General features: G+C 38.0%; 1 protein-coding gene across 2 annotated transcripts in view; it reads right to left on the reverse strand.

Annotated features, from left to right (window-relative positions):
* NELL2 (neural EGFL like 2) overlaps window positions 1-27,930 on the reverse strand; it is a 134,647-nt gene that overhangs the window by 78,971 nt on the left and 27,746 nt on the right. For both annotated transcript variants that reach the window (XM_064701817.1, XM_064701816.1), the window contains exons 4-10: window positions 25,201-25,374; window positions 24,996-25,092; window positions 23,189-23,261; window positions 22,941-23,023; window positions 21,824-21,952; window positions 20,498-20,600; window positions 1,599-1,690 (exon numbers count right to left, since the gene is read on the reverse strand). In XM_064701817.1, coding sequence (XP_064557887.1) covers window positions 1,599-1,690; window positions 20,498-20,600; window positions 21,824-21,952; window positions 22,941-23,023; window positions 23,189-23,261; window positions 24,996-25,092; window positions 25,201-25,374 — 751 coding nt within the window. The remainder of the gene's footprint in view (window positions 1-1,598; window positions 1,691-20,497; window positions 20,601-21,823; window positions 21,953-22,940; window positions 23,024-23,188; window positions 23,262-24,995; window positions 25,093-25,200; window positions 25,375-27,930) is intronic.

A 27,930-nucleotide genomic window follows, 5' to 3' on the forward strand; every position in this document is an offset into this window, starting at 1 on the left:
AATCTTTCATTCACTTATTTATAATATTCAAACAGAGAAATGCATGCCTATAGCATACAAAACTGCAGCAGCCAATCAAAACAAAATATGAGGCTTTTAATTACATCCAGACAAAATGAAAAATTTCCATACATTGCCTTGATAACATCATAATAATCTTTCAAGCATGAAACCAGTACCTGTGCCATTCCTATTAATATCTCTTGACTTGAAGTCATTAATTATGTCCTTTTATGAGAAATCTGGTAGTAATAAAATAATTCCCATCTATGAATTCCTAACTGACCAACAAAGCTTACAGATTTTATGCTCTGAATTATCATTCACGAGGCCGTTCAGCAGAAACTGTGCATACTTCAATTCTTGAAAAAGCAACATTTCAATCAGCCAAAGCTGCTGCTTACTATTTCTACCAAGACAGTGAGGCAGCCTACCAGAAAACAAGTCTAATCAACAAAACACAGACTAGCCCAGCCAACAGAGGCATTTTTTTCATACAGTATCACAATTGCCAGCTGCAAGGAACACAAGGCAATGTCACATAACTTTTGATCGTTGTTAATTATACCCATTGACTAATCATAGAATTCATGTCTTGGGTGCCTTGTTGAAAATACAAGCTCATAGCCCCAAAAAGCCTACAGCTGAATCCAAAATTATTTCTGGTCAGCTTCATGCCATTCTCAAAAGGGTGTCAAAGGCCCTATTGCAGCAATTAAGCTCATAAGGATTAAAATCAACAGCAGTTAGAAAGGAATTCCCAGTTCCTCTTTGTAAGATGCACTTTTTAACAACTGTACGAAAATGTTTGAGATTTCCAGAAAATAGTCTGATAAGACTGCTGCATGATGAGAAGGGAGAGGAGTTGCTCGTCTCCTTTTCTCTGCTGAGAAATGTGTGTTCAGGTTTTCAACTCCAGCCCACAACCTGCAGCTCTCTAAGCAGACAGGATTTTTCCCCATCCCTCCCCTAGAGAGACAACACACAACTCACTGCAGCAGTTTGTGTAATTCTTAACCCACAGCTGTCCCTGAGGTATATTTTACCCTTAAAGTATATTTTTGCCCTGAAGAGCAGCTGTATTCATGCAGCAGGGCAAGACTGACTCAGCATCAGATATATTCTGTTTACAAATAAAAACCCCAAGCCTACCTCATTTCCATCACTAGAAATACCAGATACCTGGTGTACCAGCTCTTTTTCTTCTTTTCCCCCAGCTTTTCCTCTGAAGAATGATCCTGAATTCCAAACTATGCCCCCATTACATCTGTATCTCTTACCCCTGAGCACATAATTTTGAACAATAACACTGCAGATGGAAACATAAGGTAATCTGTTGATGTTTCATTACCAACAGTGGGGACAATACCTAGGGAAGAAAGGATGCTGCCTGATTGTCAAGCTGTATCATCAAAGCTTGCAGCTATGCAAAGTAAATTTATTTGCAAAAATTTGATGTGGAACTCATACAACATAAACACAGGACCTATTGGATGCCTTTTCTGTCACTTCCTAAGGTACACCTATCTATATTTCAAAAGCGTGACTTTGATATTTCTAACATGCAAGAATTTTTATTCCATCAAGAGTATTCTTACCTTGCACTCAAAAAGAACACAGTCCCCTGAGCCTGAATACACAGTTTCTCTTTGTCCTTCAAAGTAGGTTCTGCCTTCAAATACACACACCGCTTCAGAGAGAAAAAACAAAACAAAACAACACAAAACAATGATTTTTGTATAAACATGTTGGCATGCTGCTTATAGAATTGATACATTTTCTTAAAGAGGACTGCATTTCAGAATAAAAAGACTGATTCAGCTGCAAGAATATTCTAAACCCATCTATAGGACTCTAGGATATCATAAGAAAAAAATGTAGAGGAGAAAAAGTCCCCACAAAGTCCCCAAAAAGGCACATGTAAGTAGAAAGGTGAAGGATGTTGAAGCAATATGGAGTACAGCTAGCTACTGAGATGGCAGAAGAGACATGTCTCAGGTGACACCAAAAAAGGTGACTGCCTGCAACACAGCTCACGGCTGCACAGGAAAATGGAGTGTGAGAGCAGAATCAGTGGCATTAATATATAATTAGTTTCTTGAGAGGAATGTTGCATTATGAAGGGTGATCACTAAAGCCATATGTTTATTTGTTATCACAGTCCTTTGATATTTCCTCACCCCACATATTATGTCATTTAAACATTATGGATTTGTGTCTTGAATATCCCCATTCTTTAATATGCCTTAGCAGTAATGATAAAGTATATGAATTTTCTTGTACAGTAACTATTTTTGTGACTGTCTTTTTATTCCCCAACAAAAACAGGATCAAGTCTCCAATGATCAAATGACAGACGGATGTCACCAGGATTGGTGTTTGTCACACCATGGCCTTGGTGCCATTCCTGCACCCCAGCAGCACCAGGTTTTACAGCAGCACGCTGACACAGCTCGTACTGGATTGCTCACTAAAACTCCTATTCAGTATTTAAGACTTACATAAAACATCTTCACAGCAAACTGTCTTGCCTTTTTTTTTTTTTTTAATGGGTCCATTACTGCAATTACATTATGCAAAGTATAAAGGCTCAGTAACATAACTGCTAGGTACAGAAAATCAGATGTCTGTCTCTGTTGCTTAGGACACAGTCAAGGCCCATCAAGTTAGCATAATCATGAAATAGCAGGAGTAGGTTACAACTTTCAAGTTCCAGATTACATAGTTAGAAGTCCAATTTGCTAACCATTGATTTGAAGATGCAAATCAATTATACTTTCACAGAAAGATTTCTCTATTATGTTTAAATAGATTGCATTTTTTAGACAATTTTAAAATATCTAAAAGTATAAGACTTTTTGTTTTATTCATCTTTGAATTACCTATGTTAATTAGCATTATTTCTTTTATTTTCATTTCTACTTTACTTTTGTTTTTTAACTTGAAGCTCTTTCTTAGTACTTCATCAGCATGAAAAAATTAAAGTTTTGGAACTGATGATGAAAAATAAGTGATGGGTATAGCAACAAAAATGGGGTTTTTGAAATTCAAAAATATTGGTTATAATTACGTTATAAAATATATATTATCCTGTGTGATATAAGCTTCCAAAGTGCTCTCCCAGTCCTTATCTCAACTCACTAATCTTTTGTTACATTTGTTCTTTCCTATACAGCTATGGAGGGGAGTGGGAGAGCGGCTTTGGGAGGTACCTGGACTCCAGCCAGGGTCAACCCACTACATGGAGAGTGTGTGACTCACAAAGAGTCATAAAAGCTCAATACTGTGTCTGCTTCCTCTCCCCTTCTCCCCAAAGTTCCTTCTCCTAGAAGGAAGTATATTAAATAATTCTATATAAATCTTTACCACAAACTAGCAGATCTTGAATCTAGGCAAGACAAGACAATCACCCAGTCATACATATCACCTCCTATTCATTACAGGCCATGACACTAAACTGAAATATTCAAAATATTAAGCCCTTTCCCTTGTCCCATACATTTCAGTTTCTAAGAACAACTAAATGTGACAGGAAAAAATACAGTGCAGCATTGCCTGAGGATCACACAATGGCAGTGAACTGTTAATTTAACACATCCTCATGTTCCCAACAGGAAGACTACGACTGTTCACAGAAAAGGCAGAAGATATCAAAATCACTGTCATTCTATCTTAGAAGAAAATATGCTCCTGAAGCCAAAATACTCTGAACATATGAGACTACCCAGGCCTCTTAAAAAAAGTAAAACAAAGTTTAAAAAAAAAAGTAAAACAACAAACCACCTCAAAACATAGTCCACTGAATCCAGTCTCCTCATTAATGGCAACAAACCCAATTCTTCAAAGAAAGATAGAAAATAACACATACAGAAGAACCATCAAAAGAACACATCCAGCCTAGTGTGAAATCATAAAGCTATTTTTTTATTCCACCAACAGGCTTTGGAAGTCTTTGCATATGGAGCCATTCTAATGCAGTGACACAGTATCACAAACACTCGCTTTCAACAAGAAAATCAGCTCTTCTCCATAAAGTCTTGGAAACAAGAAAAACTTAGAAATTCCAAGTCCATGAGAGATGGCTCTGCCCAGATGGCCCTTGACCCTTTCCCATGTATCTTCATGCACCCAAGAATTGTACTCAAAGGTTAGAACATGGCAGCAGAGTGCATGACTCAAGCCTGTGTGGTTGCCAGAAATTTCAAGCAGAGCTCACGTGCCCACCTCCACCATCACAACACTTGGCCACCATGCAGCTAAGAAAACTGTATCTCATCCATCGAGCTCCCCTAAATAAACATGCCAACATTTTGCTGAGGTTTTGCCAGCAAGGTTAAAATGTCTCCAGGTAACAGGGACCTATCTATATAGAATGACCAAAGTATGTTTGATAAAAAAGAGAAAACCAACAAAAAATAAATGCCCAATTAAAAAAAAAATTAATTGCAACTGAATTGAAAACCTGTTAAACTGAATAATCTAAGCACTAGCTTAAGCATGTCTTCTTATGGACTGCTGCTCTCACTGTCAACCTTCAAAAGGGGTATTTCTTCTTAAAACCATGGCTCCATGTTTAGTTATCCCAACACTGGTGGGTTTAGTGATGGCGTAAGTTTGCCAGTGCACACTGTCCATTCCTCTCCCAATGCTGCCACAAATGCCTTTTTCCCATCTCTTGCCAGCCCACTCCTCTTCCACTGCCCACTGAAAGGCATCCTGACAAACAGTAAAGGGCAGATTTACAGTAGGCTACCTCGAGGCTTCTAAAAACTTTAAGATAATCTGGTTAGGTGAGTATTAAGTACATATAGAAAGATTTCTAGAAAGACAAATCTACTAACATTTTTCTGCACCCCTTTCATCCTAAGACATTGGCACACACAGCCCAGGTAGTGTGAAACATAATGTTCCTTCTGCCTCCTGACAGCAACTGTCACAATCAGTAAACATCCCATGATGCTGGTGACGCCTGTCTTTATTTTCCTTCAGAAACAAAGATGTTTCAGCAACATGAACATCTGGACTAGTACCATGTAAATGGAAAAGTCCGGTGAAGATTTAATTTCTGCTTGGCTAGATGCTTTCCAGGATACTCTGATTAGTTTGTGATTGGTATCTCTCTGGGGAAGAATATCATCATTCATCTTCCTAAGCCCTTTCATTCAATAGACTGAGTCACAGTCAAGACATTACCTGATGATTAGCTGTTCCAGATCTTGGTAGTTATTGCCTATGTAGGATTTCATCTACAGTTTAAATACATCAACCATTTCTCCTGCCATCAAATTTCCACATTCCCCCAGAATCTAAAAATAATATACATTGCTCAAAGCAGAGGTTTCTAAAAGATGAAACAGGAGCTGACAAAACCTGCTTAGAAGTTTGACTACTCTTTATCTATTTGTATGCAAACTATGATCAAATACTACACTGGTAAGCATCTGTGTACAGGGTCTAAAAAATTATTAGCAAGGTCTGCTTATATTTACACAGCTGTATTAATAATGCAACTATCCTTTAGTATTGTCTAACACATTGTGTAACACATTGTGATGACATGGAATCTTCTCCATGTTCTTCCAGCAAAAAGAATCTTTCAGGAGCCCCCTTGCTGTTGCATCTGTTCAATTAATTATCAATAGTTTGTTAAATCATCCCTTCTCTTCCACAATCCTTCTTCCCACTGGCCTCCAAATGACACTTTCTTTTTGAATTATTTTAAATGTCCATGCAAGATCCATGACCCAGCAAACTCCTGCCACCTGTTCACTGAGTTCTCATAATGTCAAGTAGAACATTTTCTCATTTTAGCATTTTTTACCTTCACTGTCTACATTGTGCATGCCTTCCCCTGAGGAATGCACATACACTTCCCTGTGGTATCTCAGCTAGTTTGGATTCAGACTTATTGCCAAGGGAAAGAAGGAAGTTCAGCATGTTGGTCAACTCCTCAAACCACTTTAATTTCTTGTATTCACAACTGCCCAATGAGTGGCAGATAGGACTTGCAGTTTTTTTTAAATTTGTCAGTAATTATGAATGAACAACCTAAAAACCGGTAATTAAGTCTATGTTGCTTCATTCTTTGTTCACTTATGTTGGTTTCTTGGCAGGGAGGAAACACATCCAAAATTATCTCACACAGAAAAACCCCCAAACCTGTCTCATTCACTTGGTTTTCCTACCTCCTCCTTGGAATCAATTTGATTACATTTTCTACTGTTCAGAGACGAAGGCCTAGGCATTGTGTAAGTTCCATTAATCCTACTTTGCAAGTTTACATAGCGCAAAACCACAGTGTGGCTATATCCTTAGAAGTAGAGATAATCATCACCTTCCTGAATTTCTTTCTCTTGACAGCCACATCATTACTAGGCATGGCTCTCACCCCTTTCTCATTTATCTTTGGGATTTGGGCATTATTTCTTCTTTGCTCATTTTCTGGAAAGCACAAACTGCACTGTTGCTGCAGTCAGTGAGGCTGCAGACTTACTTCATTTCATGCCATCTCTCTCAACAATTCAAAATTATTCCAAATTTCAAGCTGAAAAATATATTGCAAATTTTTCCAGTCAATCGCTGCTGAAAAGCTGCATATATCTGCTTCTGCTTCCTCAGCTGAAAAAAAAAAAAGAATTTGAAATTTTATCATGACAAGGAACCAATTACTATTTGTGTCTTACATCTTATTAGCTAAAAAAGCTAAAAGTTTCTATTACATTTAAAACACAAAGTCACTGCTCTATATCAGTCTTAGAATCACTCGAGAGTATCTACAGTGTGAGACATCACCAACAACACTAACAGGCTGTTTAGTCACAGTGGCAAGGAGTCAATCTGAAATCCTGAATTCCTTCCCCTACCTCTCATATTTCCTATATTTCCATCAACTGCTACCAGGAAATTACATAATTCATCTATCCTATGTGGTGTTGTTGAGAAGCTTTCTATAGAAATTATTTCAACCCTGGAATACAGGCTCCCTGAGTCATCCTTAAAGACTAAACAGGTAATCTGAGCTCTGAAAAAGCAATGAAAACATGACTAAAAACCTCTATTGACAGCAGTTCAGCTGAGGTAAATAGAGCTAACATCTGAGTAAAACTTTTAAAGCAGGCTGCCAGACAGGGGAGTCCGGGAAAGAGGCTGCAGCCAATCAAAGCCAATGGACACTAATTGCACAAATGGAGGTGTATCTTGGTAAGCAAAGATTAAATCTGGACAATGTGTTTGATGCCAGCTTCCCTTAAAAAGGGCATTACTGCTATTCACACTGCAACTTGAGCTTGGTTAAACAGAGCGGCTAAAACAGTTCTACTGAATGACATGCAAAACTTTGGCTTTAGTGCAATGGAGCATATCCTTTTTGCTTGTTAAAGAGAACTGGATTATTTTGGACTATATACATAGTATTTAACTTGAGCGTGCCTAATGTGAACAAAATGCCCACCCATTTTATGACAAATTCACTACTGTTGGCAATCCAATACCCAAACAACTTTCACAGCAAAATGTCAAACTATAAAATCAAACACCTTAGACAAAAGCCTTAGAGAGTGTCAAGAGAGGAAAAGCAATTAAGGTTAATATTAACTAAAAGACAACTGTATTACAATTATCTTAAAGATTTATAAATAGCACAACAGTCTGACAGACCAAAGGATCTCCAAGGCAAATATTACAGGCCTGCTTAATCCCCACAAAGATGGGACTTGACATTATCTGATCAATTCCTTATGTCAGCTATCCACCAACACCAGTGACATAACTATATTTAGTAAAGGTGCTAATAGATATTTTATCCAATGCTGACAGGGAAATTTGTACTTTGTTCCATCTTTTCTCAGCTGGACTGCTGGGATAGTTGCAAAAGATACTTTTCTGAAAACTTTGTTAAGAGAAAAAATAGCAGAGTTGAGAAAACTGGACACCTCCCTAGAGCACCTTATGCTGCAAGACATGCTTAAATTCACCCATACACCCATCAGAAATGCCTCAAGTCACAGGTACTCACATGCAAGTTGAAACTGAATTAACTGATTCAGATTGAGTATTGAGAATTTATGAAATTAATGAAAAACGGCTAAAGACTTGCACACTTTTGAGTCATTATTTTGAAATCTATGAGAGCTAAACAGATATCACCAATCAGCATTAATTTATTACATAAAAAGAGGCTTGTGCTCTCCATGGTAAGTTAAAACCATCCATGGACATGACATGGGTGGGAAGACATGCACCTACTCCTGCAGCTGTGCTTGCAAGATTTAACTCTGATCCCCAGATACTTACAACAGGTGGCAGAGGGGAAATAAAATAATGTATTTCATTCATTAGGATATTTTGCCCAGATTTGCCACTAAGAAAAAAAATTGTGCAATTATGCACAATTTTAAAAGACATGCTTTTACACATGACAGCTGAGATGGTGGCTTTCTGAAGCTTTGTGGACACAAATCACATGAACATGTTCACCGTTTTCCCAGATTCTGACACTTTCATTTGACAGCATTAGAAAGATCCTATGCAAGCTACAAAACTGCAAGCTCCACCGCCATATAGTAAAACTGGCATTTATTAAGGTGAAGAAAACGTGGAGGTGATGTTTCCACGCTTCCAAGTCAAAGGTTCCACATAGCTTCTGCTCCAAAAATCTACAGCAACCTCCAACAGTCATGGAGGATTTTGACCAACTGCTTGTCATATTATTTAAGTATTTACAGACTACACTCATATTTAAGCAACTATCAGGGACCCTACAGATGCTTTTATTCTCAATCAGAATATCCTTGGTCCAGAACAGTTTCCACAGATGTTTTAGCTAGAAATTCTGCTCTATCACTTTGCTGCACACACCTCCCTAGTGAAGGCACAGCATCCTGTGACCTGGCATCCATCTCACTGTATTTATTTTCCTCTCAGATCCAAGTTCTTTCACTTCTCCTAGGAACAGCAGCCCCTGGTTAAGTTGGCTGTTACAGCAATACTCACGTTTGCCTTCTTGGCGCAGGCCAGTCTAATGCGCTCAGACATTCCCAGGAGTCAAGCACCACATCCACTGCTGCTGTTAGATCTCACTTCCTTCAAAGCACCTGCATCTAGCTCTGTACTGCAACTGACAGGGTTTCATGCTCCCAACTCTTCTTCCATCCACTTCTGTTCCCACATAAGGAATCTGCCAATCCTTCCATCCCTCCCTTCAGCCAGAATGACAGGATTAGCTGGCATAATCACAAACACTCCAGATAACTGCATTTAACATTCTTAAGCTAAATCCTTACCATTAGGTCACCAAAAGGTTTTTAACACAGACAGTAGCGTAAATGCATTTCTGGAAATCTTGATTAAAATTGGTTACCAAACTGGCTTTCTCAATTTTTTATATACTCAATCCCAACCTTCACTATCTAATAATATTTAAGCAAAACCTAACATTAAAAAATCAGGTATTAACAATAGTTTTAGAAATTTTCAAAAGACAGTTTAAAAATAAACCTATGTACATCTAGCATGCTGTTTCCCAAGGCTCCTAGAAGTGACTATTATCCATTGTGCATTCCCAAACAATACAATACTTCATGTCTACAGTCAGTTCAGGATTTGAAATAATTAAAAATTTAAAAGTAGCTGGAGCAGATGTTCACAGATTCTGCTATGTCACAGCCAATTTCTCCCAAATGTATCTGTCGATACTCCGATTCATCACGGAAAAACAGTAAGCTGGAGTTCATAGCAGCTGTAAATGTAACTACTCCTTTTTTTCTGTGGGAACATTACTGAAAGAAAGTTTTATGGTCGCTGCTAGTTTTTAAAAAATCATATCTGTAAATACTCCTATTGTCCTTAGGAGGACCTTTCTAAACATCAGGCAGAATTCATACACTGTAGAGTTAAGTCTATTTATCTACATGGAGCTGTATTCAACTGTAACTGAGCTTTGGCTGCAGCACTGTAGCATCTCTGTATTCCTCCCATGTCCCCTGACCTTGCTTCCACTGGGCACACACCTTCCTTTTTGGCCTTAGCTCTGTCCAAAAGGTCCCTTTTCAGTCAAGCCAACCTTCTGTCTTATCTGCTTGACTTCCAACATTTTGGAATTGCCTGCTCCTGTGCTCTTAAAAGAGGGTGTTTAAGAAGTGAGTAGCACTGATAGAACCAGTGATTCCCCAAGGATGTGATTTATTAATTTATATGTCTATTTTAACTTTCTACTGTATTCATCTATTCCCATGTTTCTTCACAGCAACTCACCAACAGAATACTGCAAAGTTAAAAAGACAGTGGACAACATTTAAGCATCCCATAGTCATATGCTACTACTATTAAGAAGCCTGTCTGAGAAATTCACAATAACCATACCCAAGATTGTTATCTCTTCTGTGCTATACTCAGACTTGATTTCTCCTTTACATGCCTTGAGGATCTACAAGGTTTCTAGATAAAGCATGATGAAAGCGTCTAAAAAGCTAACTTCCCCTTTACAAGCGTGTAAAATTAGCCTAGAGAGAAATACTGCACTTCAGTCAATATGAATATAACTTAGTGAGATATCTTAAGGAAATAATACCTGAATTTACATGTCATTGTCAAAATAACAACTACATAGAGAGAAGCATGCCTGTTCATCTTCCCTATCTTCGAAGTACCTGACATGCTTGCTTACTAGACAAAACAGGTTATGTGCCTAATTTCCAGATGAGTCAAGCATATTTACTTGCTTTGATATCAGGATGGGGGGGGAAATCTTACAACTGAAACCAGGTGTTTTCTGAACCAATTTATTACAACAAACAATAATGCCACTGTAATTCTAATACTACTATGTATGTGGTACATACACAGACATCAGAAACAAAAGGAAATTTTTTCTGGACAACCGAAAAAAAAGGAAATCTAATAATATCATCAAATTTCTTCATCTGTTAGGAAAAGAAAAAAAATTGTAGAATAATGTTAAGGGATTTTGACAAAATGTCACAAATTAAAATGACATTGGGAAAATAGTCAAAATTATACTTGAAACTAATTTAAAGCAAGAAGGGGAATACCAGAATTTTCACTTACAATCAGAATCTTACACAAATAATTTCAACAAGTAGAAGGTGAAAATAAACTAGTCAGCAACCCAGTAGAGAAAGGCTTAGGATGATCAGGCATCCTCCAAAACAAATGAAGAGGGCTTTCTTCTTAATAGAAACTGGTAACAAATCAAAACCCCCAAGAAGGCAAAACGTAGTAAAAATTCTCTATACTGGCAGAACAGAGTTACAGAAACAGCACAGAGTCCTGTGACTGGCACAGTGACAAAAGCAAACTGCAGAAACTCTTCAAATAAAGAGGATTGCAATGACCTTTTTGAAGGCAACAGATGAGGAAAGCAGGATAAAGGTCTGCTACATCATATCAGAGAAGATTTTCATTTTAAAGTTGTGTCCCACATGGGACAAAGTGACCATTATTTGAAGCTGAATATATTTTATGAGCTGACAGATGTAGAAACAGTGATCAATAACAGCCTGGAGGTCTATACATCACACTTCAGATATCTGCAAGCAGTTCTTAAGAGAAGTATACCAAGCAGTAGATGGTTTAATTCAGTACATGTTTCCACTGAAAAAATGTCAAACTTCTGCAGTCCAAAAGACTGAAAGCCATGGGTTTAAATCATTATCTTCACAAAGAGACAAATAAAGGGTAACAGTGTACATCATTTTATATTAATCTCACTGAATCAACTTCATTCATATTTTACCATCCCTTCCACAGGAAATAAGATCACATTATTGACAGTTTTGTGGTGAGTTTTCTTCCAATAATTTATTTATTGAGTTTCAGCCTTGACAACCTTCCATTTTTTCATTTCACAGACATAGGCACTATCAAAAAATGGCATGTATGCCTTCTAGTACACTCCCATATCTCCTATCAGTGTCTCCCCTAGGCCAACTTTCCATCCAAACAATCCTTGTCAATGTGGCAATCCTGTTCTGAACAAGAGTATGTCAAGTGCCGACTGGTCTTTGCAAAATTGTGCAAGCCAAGAATCCCATTTGGTTGGTTGGATGGGTTTTATAAAGCCTTTACTCCATCAGTACTCTGTCTTCAACTTCTCACACTTCTGTGACCTTGTCCAAAACCTTTAGTTCTGGGGGTTTCAGCTAAGGTTTTTCTCTTTTTTTGCCACAGCATATACCCATTGAAGATGTTTGCTACTGATACTATAGGTATTTCCAAGATCTACAGAGTAAAAGGTCAAAACATGAGCTACAAGCAGCTGATTTGGCAATGTGCTTCTGGTTATGGAACCATAAAAAAAACCAAAAATCCAACACCCCACACAAAAACCCTGAAATAAAGCAAAACAAAAAAAAAAAAAACCAAAAAACCAAAAAAAAAACCCACCACCACAACCTCCCAAAAAACAAATCAAACAAAAAGAACCTCATAGATCAATGATGCTCATATAGTGACATAAGCACATTACTGCTGAGAACAAACATATTGAAATCAACACACGGGCATGTGAATGCTTACATATCCGAGATTATTTTTGTATTTATAAATAGAACAGGGTTTTTTAAATTATTATTTCATAGCTACCTAAGAAAATTCTTGTGAAATCAGCATTACTAAAGTTAGGGTACCAACTTATTAGAAGCTGGAACACTGCCAATCTGTCCACTCCCAGCTGTCTGAAAGCAAATATATTCATATCTAGCATATGTTAATGTTTTATTTGCACTGGAAATAAACTAAAATAATAATATGCTGCAGGTATTTTATATTTTATGAACTCCCCGGTAAGAATATAATGAAAGAGGAATGGAAAATATTAGCTCTTTTCCCACACAACCTCAACAAAATAGGTTATAAGGAAAGCATAGCATGGCCTACAGCAAAATTCTCCATGTAAAAAAATATTTTTAATTCTCTACCAACAAAGTTACCAATATTATGTTTCCAATTTCTTCTTTAGTGCAGATTGCTACATATCCAGTGTAATGTATTTTAATGAATTAGGATTTAGTTAAGCATACTTTATTTTAGTATTCACTCCTCAGGCACACAGTAAGACTAAAACTAGAAGATTTTACCATTAACTGGAGTTCTCCTCATATACTGACACACTGCCTCCAGATCCAGAGTCTTCTGGTGGAGCTCCATAATGCATGGGGTCCAGAATAGCTAAAAGGCCACTCACCTAGGAGGAAGCCACACTTCAAAGCATGACAAGTCTAAGAAAGGCACAGGCACTGACTGTCCCCAGTCCTCCTTTGCTAACAAGGAGAAACAAAATTCAGAGGACATGGGGAAGTAGGAAAGGAAACAAAATAGGAACAAAACATTTTGAGAAGTCCAAAATTTTGATATACTGTCAGCTATATTTTAATTTATAGAGAACAAAAGATATACAAGGAATGGGTTTCCTGCTCAGAGGGGAATTGCAAGTCAAAAGACTCTGTTTTCCTTCTGATAAGGAATACTGCCCAGCTTACAAAGAACAAAGGTCACCTGAGACTACATGCTCAGGAGCAACAATCCCCTAACAATTCTGTCATCAGCTATTTAACAGAGATAAACCAAATACTGCTGTGGTGTAAGAGTAGTTGGAAAATTTCTATAGCTTTACAACAGAAAATACAGCAGAGACTGAGCACCTTGGGTCATGGGTTAGACTGGCCCTGCCCACCAAAGCCAAGGGGATTCCTTCCACTGTCTTCAGCTGGCTTTGAGCTCAGCACAAGGCCCCAAGACATTCTTAGAGTGTCTCAACTTCCTGAGATGTTACACATCCCAGAGAAGTGAATTCTCTGAGGAGATCCTCCCTAAGTGTGTAAACTCCTGCTGGAAAGGACTGAAGAAGAGAAAGACAGGCTGCTCTCAGTGGTGCCCAGTTACAGGACAGGAGGCAACGGGCACAGAACACAAAATCCATTTGGACTGAAGGAAACACTCTGTTACTGTGAGGGTGACTGAGCACTGGCACAGGTTGCCCAGGAGGATGTGGGGTCTCCATCTGTGCAGATATTCAAGAGCTGTGTGGCCACAGCCCTGGGCAGCCTGCTCCACACAGCCCTGCTTGAGCAAGAGCCTCCTGGTCCCACCCTCAGCCCTCTGGTGAGACTGACACTGCAGGAGCTAGGCTGGATTCACACATGACAGGGGCAGCCAGTGTACTTTTCTATTACAGCTTTGTAAATCTAAAACATCTCCACTGATCTTATGGCCCACCTGAGTTCAAGGACATGTTTTTTCCTCTTGCAAAAGTATTTAATTTGAAAAATTATTTTTGTCCTATTTCTAAATTAATATGGATACTGACTTTCTTTTGCAGTCACAAGAAGTAATAAAATGGTTTAAACAGTTGGTAAAGTACAGTATAATTCATCTCAGTAGTACAAATGGTACAATACAGTACAAGTACAATAAAAATGCTTTTTATTTGTTATTCCAGTGTGGTAATACCATTATATGTAATTCAAAAGACTGAAAAATAAGGTTGAATTTTAGCACAGAAAATCCAGAAAGTAGAGGCTGAATGAGCTACAAGTTGCTGATTTGGCAATGTGCTTCTGGTTATAGGACGAAAAAAAAAAATCCCCAACAACTGCCCACACAAAAACCCTGAAATAAAGCAAAAAAAAAAAAAAAACACCACTACAACTTCGCAAAAAACAAATCAAACAAAAAGAACCTCATAGATCAATGATGCACGATGCACATATAGTGACAAACTATTCTGCTAAATAACATTCAGAAATTCTGTATGCTGACTATGGGAGGTTATAGTAAATATCACAGCTCTACAAAACATTCCTGTGCTGGCAATAGTCAAGATATCATTTAATACTATTTTGAAGTAGGATAATTTATCTGAATTTTCATATTAAAAAGAAACCTCAGAAGAACAGAATTTATGCTCTGTATGCACTTTAAAAAGCCATATATAAGTATTTAAAATAAAAAGCAACTATTTGTTTTTATTAACCAGAATGTTACTTCTCCTTTATATTCTGAAGTGTGCATTTTTTAAAGAACTATGATAAATGAGAAATCATTGTTTTACTGCTAAAAACTGCCTTTTCTTCCTGCAGTAGTGATGCCTGCTCTGCCACCCCGAGCCTTTGGCTGCCCACAGCCCTCAGACTCATGCCATGTTCCAGCCAGCCTGCTGGAGATGCTCTTCCATCTCCCTTCTTCTGATTTACTTCAAGGATAAGATGACCTGTTCAGTCAGTGACTAATCATTTCTCCAAGCTGCAGCCTCTTCTCGGTGCCACACTGAATGCAGAAACCTCTCCAGCACTTGGCTGAATGAGGCAGGGGCTGGCACCCCACTTGGCTACTGATGGAAGTCACCTAAGGCTAGAGGATGAAAGCCCAGAGGGGAAAGCGACAATTTTGTAAAAAGGTGGAACTTGGTGAACAGCACAGACTTAAGTTGACAATGCTTCAAACTACCTGGATTAATTATACATTTCAGAGTAGGTTTAACCTATTTTCCTTAAGTTTCTAGGTAAAAATTTTGCACTCTTGCTGATGCTTAATTGCTGCTGCAAAGAAGAAGCAGATGGGCTTTCACAGCTCCTTCTCTCTGTGTCAGTAGGCTACAAGTGCTGGAGTTTGCAGAAGAGTTGGGGGGAAAAATGGGTAAATTATGAAGAGCAAGAGGAGAAATCCCTTTAATTTTAATCACAAAATTAAAAGTTTCTACAAAATAGCAAGACAGATCACTGCATCAGAAACCCATGCATGTTAAGAGCTACAATGTCAATATTTGTTTTAATTATATTGTTAAAAATCCAAGTTATAGAACCCTTTTACACACTCTCTCTCCACACCTGCTAGCACTAGAACTGTGACCTGATCCAATACAATCCTAACGTTTCTCAAAGTTGCTTAAAATACTTGTGTTAGACTGAGAACATGGCTACAATGCACCAGAAATCCATGAAGTATCCTGTCTCAGAAAAAAAAAAAAAAAAAAAAAAACAGGTATAAGGAAAAATCACAGCCTGCAGATCTGAGCATAATGGCTCAGATTTTAACCTCTACTGGAGTCTGTTGGGATGGATTTAAATAGTTTGCTGTTAGGTCAATAAGTATCTGCAGTGCCACTGGAGGAAGAGAGTGATGAGAAGAGAGCAATTGCTTCCTGTAAATCAGTCTTTGGTGATGGGAATTATTACTGCACCAGATACTGGCACAAATATCACTTCTGGTCTTATAATAACAAAAATCACCTAGTTTGTTTAAAATACACTAGTTCCATTTTAAAAAGAATGCATATAGCTTTTGGAGGTGATGCCTTGGTGTTAATACACTGACTAATGAAAACATTACCATAATAGGATCTGCTGACCAAGCACCAATTCTCTCAGCTGCTAAGACATTGGCAGCCCTTCCACAATTCACTTAAAACAAATGAACTTGTCCTTGTACTTCTTAAGCCAAGCCTGTGGTCTAAAGCAATATTTATAGGTTCAGTAGGTAAGCTTAATCTCTCCTCAATTTGTACTGGTGCCTATCACCACACAAAGCATTTGTCTCCACAGAGGACAAAAAAAAAATAATGATCTTTTGCACACACCATCTCAGAATCCTTTAAAATTGCATTGAGCATAGAAAAAAAGTAGTCTCTTCCTTCCAGCTCCAAACAATTCTCCACAGGAAGCTCTCATTGAACTAAGATGTATGCTATGGCAGCTGGACTGAGTTTTACATTGTCTACAGTTGAAACATACATCCAACACACTGGCCCATTCATCTGCCCTGGAAGATTGCTGCTTCTTTGAGCCCATTACAGCTAATAGAAAACACAGTGATAATTTGCATTCATTGCCATTCCCCATGCTACCAGCATCGACCTTCACACAAGACAAAACAGTACAAGTTGTCTGAATGGCCTGAAACAAAGGTATGGAGTTAAGAGAGAAGGTCAGGGTTTGGTTTTTTGTTTGCTTTGTGGCTCTTTTCCTTTGGCTTACAAAAAGAACTAAAGTCAAAGTAATATTGTTTTTCAAGAAAATATCTAAACCATTCCTTACTAAGTGTTCTTCCCTGAACTAAACATTTAAGAAAAACATGAACAGACAATTGTGCTGAAATTTCCAAAGCGTTGAAAATGTCATTGAACAAGACGAAACAAAGCTTCGCTGTCCAAAATGTAAATGCTGGACTGGGCTGAAATGTAATTCCTAGGATTTGGCAGCAGGGGAAAGTCTCTTAGCATAACAGTTTAATGCCAGAATCAAGCTTAAAAATCCAGCACTTTCCATTCCTATCTTAGACACCTGATATGCATCACAGTAACTGGCGTAAGATCAGTCTCACAACTTCAGCTGTCTAAAAGTTCAGTATCTGATCTAATCACCTGGGGTCTGTATACAAAGCCATGGAAGGAGCTGTCCACTTCCAGAAGGCAACAAATCCCATCCCTTCCAGCCCCTCCCAGCACCAAGTGCATTCTGGAGGTGCCAGTCCCTGCAGCTCATTAGCAAGAGAGCCAAACTGGTGATGTCCACAACTAGCAAGTGAAACACACCCGGTAAATGAAACAGCAAATGACAGCAGGCTGGAAAACGCTTGGTTACGGTGTGTAACTCTCCCTGCAGTCTGAGTGTTAGCACACACCATGGCATCATGTCACCTTGTGCCAGCCAAGATGCTCTGAAGCAGTGCCAGGCACAAGCTGGGGGCACAGCCCTGATCAGAGGCCATTCCCAGCCAACCATCTGGATGCAGATAACCTGCTGGGGTGGGAAAGGGGAAGAGACTTCAGCCATGTGAGCCACAAGTGCCACAGGACTCTGCCTGCCCTATTTCATTTACTAGTATAAGTGAAGCCACTTCAGATTGTATTCCCAAATTCTACATGCCTAAAGCCATGCAGAATGAGTCCATCCTCCTCCACTGAGGGAGAGAGAAAAACAACAAAAAAACCCTAACAAAAAAAAAAATCCCAGAAAGCCTGCTTGCTGGTCACTGAAAGAGCCAGAAGTGCTGTACTCTTAACTCTTCTCTTCCAGCTGTCACTAAATCCAACATCACTCTTTTGATTTTTGTGGCTTTGTTTTAACACCAGCAGAAGAAAGGAAGAGGTGTGGAGGGAAGCACACAGCCCTGGGGGAGTGAGACACAGCCAATGGTTCCAGCAGCTGTCACTGCCTGGGCACTTCAACTCAAACTACGGCCTGGCAGAAACAGCCCATCATCTGGTATGAGATAACATAAATACCAGGAAGAAAGCAGCAATATCCATACATGTTCTGTCATTAAACAAATACTAAATCCAGCTAAAGAACTGTCTATCAAGCATCATTTTTTCTCAGCACTTATGATTGCTTGTCCAAAACCAAGGATATGGCTCCATGAGCAACACTCCCTAACTAGGAGTAACCCCCTAAGCTGTTTTCCCAATTATAAGCCATCTGTGTTCATTCTATATTATCCAGTCAGAAGCTACATCTCTTCCTGTTGTTCTGAGCACTGCAAACAAGTAAGTTATTCTCAGAACCTGTCCAAATGGAGCAACTCAACTTTGAACCCCTCCAGCAAAACCAAGTTCAACAAGCACACTGACCTCAATCAGCCCAGACTCTGACCCGAAGACACCAAGACGGAATACAGCTGGTATATGTGTATGAACTCAGAGACAACTTAGCATTTCCACCAAACTGGCCTGGAGAATAAGTGACAGTCATGCAGCCTCCATGGCCTCTAACTTCCACTCTTTCACTGGAATTTAACTACCCTGTCAATGAGACTGCAATTTACATTCTCTGTCCTTTGGTTCCAGGAATCCAGCCACTGTAAAAATTGTGTGATTTTTTTTTTTTTCAAAAGTCACTTTAAATAACCTAGATGAAATTAGGAAAAAAATTTCAAAAGCAATTTTTATATATGTTTTCTGATCTAATTATTTTTCTGGTAGTTTGTCAAGAAAGTGATATGTTTTCATGATAGCTATAAACTGAATTATGTACTGGCATCAAATTAGCAACATTCAAAGCTAAGACACTTTGATAATATTAAGAATATCAAACAGGAAATTTCAGAGTAAACATCAGTGTGCTCTACCAGAACTGCATCTTAATTCAAAGAAGTACCAATGCTCTCTGACAAGGTCAGTGTCCATATGCTCATTCACATTTCTTGACTTTTGTCAAGACTCTCAATAAAAACAACTTTGGAAGAAGTTGTTTATGATATGATGTGAGTGCTTCCCCACTAACACCAGGACAGAGAATTCCCAACTCAATTTACAAGGACTACATTACAAAAACATACTTCAGAGGATCAGGTTTTCAAATTCTGCCAACATGGTCAGAGATTCAGACAGCCTCAACAAGAGGCTTGAATGCCACACGTATCACATTCCTGAATTACCAATTACCTTGAGTTACCTAATATGCATGGTAATTCTGTGTAGCTGGTTAAAAAAAGTATCTGAATTCTTATTTCCTCTTAATTAGAATTAATCTACTTGAGTAAGTTAATAAGGTTTCATAAAAAGGGATGGTTTGTGTAACTTCTAACACAATTAAATATTAATAAACTCCTGTGGGAGCTAGATCAATGGAGTACAAAACGTCTTCCTGAGTTTTATCTTAAAACATGTCATTTTAACCAGTTATGTATTTCTCTACACTCTGTAAGAAGTTATATACAGCAGTAGAACAGTGATGAAAACCACACAGAAAAACCTCAGCATTTACAGAATAAAGAAGTGCGTGCATCTCACGCTCAATTTTAAGAATATATTCCACCAGTCTGAAATAACTAGCCATCATATATGGAATACACATACATAATCAATCTGAAATACTATTTATAGTCCATCTAGATAGAGATTAACCTGAAATTCCCCTTCTCTGACCCTACTTGCAACAAAACCAGAATACCCATAAAACCTAAAGTTAATCATGTGTCCAATCCTAAAAGACAAAATAAATCACCTTTTTCCATTTCTCCTTTAATTATTTTATGACCTTTTGTGAAATAACACTTCTAGGTGTCTGGGTTTTGCTGGTTTCTTCTTTTCTCTTAACTAAGGAAGAAGAATCATAAATCTGAACCTCCATTTCTAAGCTTAATAACATAAGGTTGGTAATACACTCTTCATGTGATAAAGGTGTTGGAGACCCTGGCCAAACATCAGGCAAATGCTCTTGAATTTCTAGCAGTTTGGTCTAAAACAAATAATGGAAGTTTGCAGAAAGCTTTGTAACAAATTTTTTCTTCTTTTTAAATTTTGAAAATGAATATGTGTGCTAAATAAAAACAACATAACTAAACTGAAACAAAATATCCCACATGAAATATTGAAACCTTCTGGTTATCAGTTCACCAGAACACTTCAGAGAAATCTAAGTTCCCTGACTCCTCAACCCAACTATTTAATGACCAGTTCTTTCACTGACATACTTACAGAAAGGCTCCTATTATTTAAGATTTCAAAGCATTCATTAGCAAGAGGCACACCAGTGAAACTTACACTGACATTCCTTGCAGCACTTGCCATCCACGTAGGCCAGGGCAGAGTTGAGAGGACAGTCGGCGAGGGGGCAAACCAGAGCCTCGCACTGCACTGTGCCATTCTAGGAGAACAAAAGGTGCTTAACTGGGGGTTTATTTAGAGGTGTTCTCAAACACAGGAACTGGAAAATCTATTTTTAAATACAATGAACTTTCTAACAATGTCCAAAAAAAGATAGTTTAACGTGGGTCTTTTAATAACTGCAAGAACAGAAACCACACCTTCAGAATGTCACACATACAATCTTTTAACATGAATGATGTGCTCTTTGAGATGATAATGATCAATTTTTTTTTAGAGGCAAACCTATTTGGAGGCAAAACATTCTGCCAATCAGGAAAAAAACTGACAGATTACTGTGAAATGACAACTGCGCAGAATAATACTCTGCCTTCTCATTTTATGTTAGAGAGAATATATGTCTAAAAGGTAGCAATATTATAGCTGTGAGAAAAATCCAAGACAAAAATATGCAATGAATTTAACTCTAAATTGAAAGAATTTTAAACATTTATCAGCCAGATTTGATGCTATAAAATACTAAAAGCAAAATGAAAACCCATTCAGAAATATAAAGGTAAAAAAAATATTAAGCTTAAAGAGACCCATTTAGCCAATTATAGATAGCAGTAAATCAATCTAAGGTGCAGTACAGACAACAACAACCTTTTCACTGCCTTCTATTGGCCTTTGGATTAAGGATTTAATGAGTTCAAATGGAATGAAAGAGTTTTATATGAATGGACAGCAATACAGACACCCTAGCTTAGTACCTGGAAGGATACTTGCAATCACTTATGGAGTTGTGATACCTTTGGGAATCTTCCATCCACCAAATCTTTTTCATTGGTAATATAACAAAGCTTGCATATGACCCTGACATTTTACTTTTTATTACTTATTGAGATGTAACCAAAGGCAACCAAAGGAAATCAGGCACAAGGGATCTATTAAATCATTTACTAAGAAAAAGGCTGTGTTTTTAGAGACAAAAAAAAGGAATTAACATTCCAGAGAAACTGTTTGCAACTCAGTGCAATGGAATAACATGAAATCTAAGTATATTCCCTAGCACCTGCGTATGGTGACATGAAATAGAGGAGCTACACATGCTAGTAGTGCAGAAAATATAGGAAAACATATTTATTAATACTATTCCTAAGATTTAGAACAGATTTTTAACTTCTTTGTTGTTAGTACCTAGAATACATCTGTAAGTTCTCAATAAACCTATTCAGAGGAAACACTGGAGCTCCTGACTCACCACTCAAACCATAGCCATACCATGCAAGTGCAGTTCTTACAGCCATCCGTCCAGGATTCAAACTCTCTGTAGGTTGTGCCTTTCATTGTGCAGGTTCTCTCACAGTAGCACTGATCCAACTTGTTCATCCTCTGCTCAGCTTGAGACAACTGTATTTACAGTTCACAAAAATGTTTTTGAATTTTTAAGTGGCCCTCCACATTAGTAAAAACACAATTCAAACTGTCCCCAGTACACAGATGAGAGAATACATTTAAGAAAACACAATCAGAGACAATAAAACAATTTAATCATGTTGTATTGTTAAATAAAACATGATTAAACTGCAGCCATTCAGACACAGAAACTGAGAAGTGAGACACAGTGCATTTCATCTTTCTTATCACCCTGACATCAGGGACGTCATAAAACAAAATGAGCAGGTCAAGATGGGTACAGCTCCTCATTTCTCATCTTTGTATGGGCACACTGATCAAGAATCTTGCTCCACATAAAGCACTCGCAGACAGAGGGACCAAATAAGCTCAGAAGCAACATTAACAATTTTTTCTGCTCATCAGCCAAGGTATTTCTAACATTAGTGTATCAAAGCAGCTAGGTAACAGCATTCCAGCAGATATCTAAAGAATTGACATTTAAAATCACAGCAGTCTATTTTCACCTGAACACATGAATGTTTTTGGTAATATTCTACAGGAAAGAGAGAAGAAAGTCCTGGTTTGGTTCCTGATTCTTAGTTCCTTGTCTTGCATATATTTTGTCTGAACGCGCCTTTGGCAGCTCAGCTTACTTTGGTAAGTCTTGCTGCAATAAACACAGTTACCTATTTTGTTCTAGGTTTATTGATTTATTAGCCTTATAGGTAGAGTTTGGATATCTGTGAGCCCTTTCCTTGCTCAGGGATTTGGATGCTCTTTACTATTAAAATTCATGACTCTATAAAAATATTAAAACACAAGAAAACTCTCTGAACTGAGAATCTGTATGTATAAATTAGGCAGAGATATATAAAGATGCAAACATACCATGCAGGGATGTTCTGCACACAGCCATACAAGCATGAATAATCTAAAAATACAGCAAATAAAGACTGGCAATCCCAATTTCTTCTATTAATAGAGTCCTAGTAAACATTACCTTAGCTGATGTTTTTGCTAAAATGTCTTGCAGTTCCATAATTTTCTGCACAAGTCCATGGAAGTCATTACAAGTTGGGCATGCTGGAATAATACAATACATGTTAATAAATTAATTCACAATAGGATCAATCATGCCAAAGTTGACAAACAACACAATTAAATCCATGGTTTTAAGAAAGCTTGTAGGACAGAAAGAAGGTAAAAAGCACACCTTTCATTTTATGATATAAGAATTAATAGACTTACTGCGATTAAGATCTGGGCACTGAGAAATAAATCCTTGAGGCATGACAAGTAATTGCACATCTTGCATTATGCCCTATGTGTTAGTGGAGAGAAAACAAAAGGATACATTCTTTTTACCTGTCAAAATTATGTTTTTTCATTCACTGTGTAAAACATTAAAGCCCACAAAGAAAAACTACCTGATTTAAAAAAAAATACTTATGAATAAATAGCTTCATGTCTGGATCCAATTCAGTGTTGGAAGAATAAGTAGAAATAAAAATAGATAGATGTACAAGCATACTGGATAATTTTTAGAGACATAAGATTAAATGTCAAGATATAATTATGTGGCAAGAGTTTGGTGGGTTTGAATTCATTGTTATTTTTAGTTAGTCACTGCAGAAAAGCTTGCAAATGACCTTTAAAAAGTAATTTGAAAACAGCTGCAGTTTCAGTTACTTAGAAACACTCTTTTAAATAAAATGCAGATTTTTTACAAGCTATAACTCTTAAATAGATTTGAAGACTAAAGAAACTAGAGTCAAGAAAAATATATTAATGCAAACCCTTAATGAGTTTGTGCTGGTTTTGGCTGGAGTAGAGTTAATTTTCTTCACAGAAAAGTAGCTGGCAGGAAGTTGTGTTTTGGATTTATGCTGGAAACATTGCTGATAACACTGGGACGTTACAAAATTACACAACAGCAAGGCCTTTTCTGCTTCTCCTTCCACCCCACCAGTGAGGAGGCTGGGGATGCACAAGGAGCTGAGAGAGACACAGCCAGGACAGCTGCCCCTGCTGACCAAAGAAGGGGTCATATCTGAGACCATAGGGCATCAGGCACAGCATTCAGAAGGAATGGGGAAGGAAGCAGGGAACGTTTGGAGTGGTGGCATTTGCCTTCCCGAGTAACCATTACAGAGCCCTGTTTTCCTGGGGATGGCTGAACACTTGCTTGCCCATGGGAAGTGGTGAATGAATTCCTTGTTTTGCTTTGCTTTACCTACTAAACTCTGTCTCAAACCATGAATTTTTAGCTTTTACCCTTCCAACTCCCTCCCCCATCCCACCAGGGAGGGAAGTGAGCAAGTGGCTAGGTGGTGCCAGCTGGGGTTAGACCACAACAAATTCTGATGGGGATCCTTCCACAAAGCTTGCAAAATGCTGAGAAACTACACGTCTGTTACACAGCTGCAGAGCTGCATGTTGCTAAGAACTCAGGGAGATTTCAGCATGAAATTCAACTATGATGTCTGGAAAGGGATGATTTCACCCAGAAGAATAGATCCCATGCTTGCTGGCAGATTTTACATGCTTACTTAAGATATAATTAGTAGCCAGTACGCTGCTCTCCAATAGCAAAGGCCAAAGAGCAATTTCAAAGCAATCCAAGAGCTGTGTTATGATTACAGAAGCACAAACTGATTGAGCACAAACCGATGACCTCCTGAGGTCATCTACTCCAACTTCCCTGCTCAAGCAGGACCAGCTACAGCAGATGGCCTAGGACTGTGTCCAAACAGTTCTGACTATCTCCATAGTCGTCTTTCTTTGACAAGCCTCACAGTAGAACTGTTTTCTGATGTGGAGAATTTCAGGTGTTTCAGGTTTTGCCCATTGCTTCTTGGCCTGTTAGTGGGCCCTAGTGAGATAAGTCTGGATTCCTTATCTTCATTTGCCTTACTTTTATCCACACTGATGAGATCCTCCTGAGCCTTCTCTTCTCCAGGCTGAACAATTCCAAATCTCTCAGCCTCTCATCATATGAAAGATGATTCAATCCCTTTAATAATTTATTCCACTCTATCTTTCAGGGAATGCATACCTTAAAATAACCATGTGCAGTATTCCTCTGTCCCAGCCAAAAGGTTGTACCCAAAGGTAAGTCCATGAAAGGCTTCTCCACAACTCTTTCATAAATTCTGAAAAGGAACAGGAAAATAAAATCCCATGTTGTTATCATTTAATTTACTCAGAGCTCAAATATTCCAAATGTGACAACTTCTTATAAAACAGCACTCTTTACTTACTTATTGCAGTCCACATGTAATATCAAGTGAGAGGCACTGATTGCTAAGGAAAGTCTGTGCCATTTATCATCTGCCAAAATGTATGGGAACACTTCTGTGTGGGAGCGATGACTGCCTGAACGATAATGCAACCTGATTTCATTTCGATGACCGCTGCTTTCCAGCTCCAGGTACCTGTACCACAAATGCATCATCATGTCATGAACCATTCTTTTCAGCACAGCAACATTTTACATAAGACATCTTCTCATCATCATGCAAGAACTATTTAAAAAAAGGAAGAAAAACATGCAGATACAAAGGCAAAAAAGTAGACCCTTTTCAGATTTCCACTGCATCTCACTTCTCAGTGACAAATAATAGCAGGTTCAAACTTTCATGTAACTACACAAGATTCCAAGCCAAATATGTTTTCCTCCAATAAAACAATTTTCCATAACATGATCTGAATTACACTATTATAAATAATTGCTTTATACAATGAAAGCACAGTAGGAATACTCTAAAGATCTGAATGCACAAAAGACAACTCTAAGTTCTGCAGTAGCCACATCATTAGTAATTACCAAGGGAAGTAAAGACTGAGACTGAACACTGCTTTGTTGGCTTTTATATGAACTGTTCCATCTTCTTTCATTTTCTGTAATAAAATTTCTCCAAATATATATAAAATCAAGAAATGCTAACTCCTCAGAAAAATTTATATATGTGTATTTATTTGCTTTGTTAAATTAGTATGTGTATTTGCAGGGTAGGTGCACACACATATATACACATCTATATATGTAAATATGGATATATATTTAGCAAAAAGCCAACAGTGCAGCTGTGCTAAGTGCATCTGGCAGATTGCAAATACAAGCTTTGATGGTGAAATTCCAGCTGTTCAATTTAAAAAGCACTCCACAACCAAACTCAGTTCTTAGACAGGCTGTCTCGCATGTCGGACATCTTCTGGGAAAAAGCCTGACTAACCGTTTGTCTTTTTACAGTACTAAGTTTCTCGTTTTAAAATTTCCCAAGAAAATTATTTTTACACAGGAAAGAGAAACAGAAATAGAGATTCTCTAACAATCATTTGCAACCTAAAGTTAAAGAGTAAGGAGAATAACAGATGGAGTAAGATACACAACAACTGGGAAAATGGACAATTTGTTTTGGTCTATTTTTGTGGCTGCAGTCAGACATGGCAGTGGCTTGTAAGTTGAGTGCACATGTCATGGGTGATGCCATTTACTTTAACAGACTACCTATATTAAGGGATAGGAAAGACAATGATTGTGGTTTTGAAGAGTAAAAATGAGACCAAATCAAAGCTAAAAACTGAGACCAAATAAAAACTATCCTGTACAATCAACATCACTAGGAGAAGGCTAGGCTTACTGCACATCCTTGCTTCCTTCAGGCTGTTCCACAGTGGAACATACCTACCAACAGCACAAAAACAACTAGTTTTTTTGCAAAACCAGCAAAGGACAATTTCTTCTTCCTCCCCAGTATCAAGAAAGCAGTTAACTGGAGTAAGATTAAAATTTTATAATCAATTTACCTCCTCATCGCCCAAAAAAAATTTTTGCATTGGCAAGAAGTGGAAACTAATTGAAGGCCTGGCTGGAAAAATTGCACAACAGTGGCAGGACATCAGTCAACTTAATCACCTCCTTCATAACTCAAGCTCCAAGGATAAAAATAAGGTTACTCTCAACCCGAAAGAGAGGGGAACATTAGAGAACTTGACTCTTCCAGCAACTTTTAAGTGTCTCCACCCAGCTGCCAAAAATAAATGGAAAACAAAAGGCATGGATATGCTGAAGCATTACCTGCTGGTAGAACTAAGAGCTCTCCTTCATTCCAAGTCAATATCAGAACTGATGGCAGCACACAAAGATGCAGGCAGGGAAGAAACTACACTACTAGCCATACAATCACCAGAGAAGGTATAAAACAAACACTTGTGTTGCCCTTATGCATGTAAGATAATGAAACCTCTGCAGATGAACCATGGATTTTCCACTGCTGAATAAATTTCATGAATTAAGAACTGCTGAGAGAGGATGCTGACAATCAATAATGCTGTAATAAGCAAGGAAATTTTCCTACACAAAACTGCACAGAAACTGTGGACACTTGTGGTTTTGTTTTAATGGTGATTAACACACTGTTTTGATATTCACAGACAATATCTTTTGTTCTACCATTTGGTAAACTAACAAATATAACTACCTTTGAAATGAGAAAACATGCATCAAAATGAAAAAGAAAATAACAGCCATTAGGAGAATTATTAGGAGAATCATTTACGGTTTATTAATAATCTGTAGAGGCAGCAGCAAAACACAATTAGAAAAGCAAGTGAAATGACAGCCAAAGCAATACTGCTTTCAGCTTGAACAAATGCCACGATGCTGAAATACAGACGTGAAAGTGAATCATTTCTACTCAATTTTTTTACAAAATGCTGTGCTTGCTATTCCCCTTTTCTACATTTGTTTAACTGCCTGGACTTACACAGCTCTGTCTCAGCCTCATGAGTTTCAGGAGATAGGAGCAGTGACAAACATATATGAGTGAAGTGAGTCTGCCCACAGTGAGGCTGCTTGTTCCATCCATGAGGCTGTAACACTTGGGTGCATGGTTTCCAAAGGTTTGGAAGAATCTTTCAGAAAATACACTAAGCATTAACAAACAGACCTGGATTTTAGAAATTCATGTCTGGTGATAAAACCACTC

The sequence above is a fragment of the Zonotrichia leucophrys genome, chromosome 1A (genome assembly GCF_028769735.1).
Source record: "Zonotrichia leucophrys gambelii isolate GWCS_2022_RI chromosome 1A, RI_Zleu_2.0, whole genome shotgun sequence".
Lineage (NCBI taxonomy): Eukaryota > Metazoa > Chordata > Aves > Passeriformes > Passerellidae > Zonotrichia > Zonotrichia leucophrys.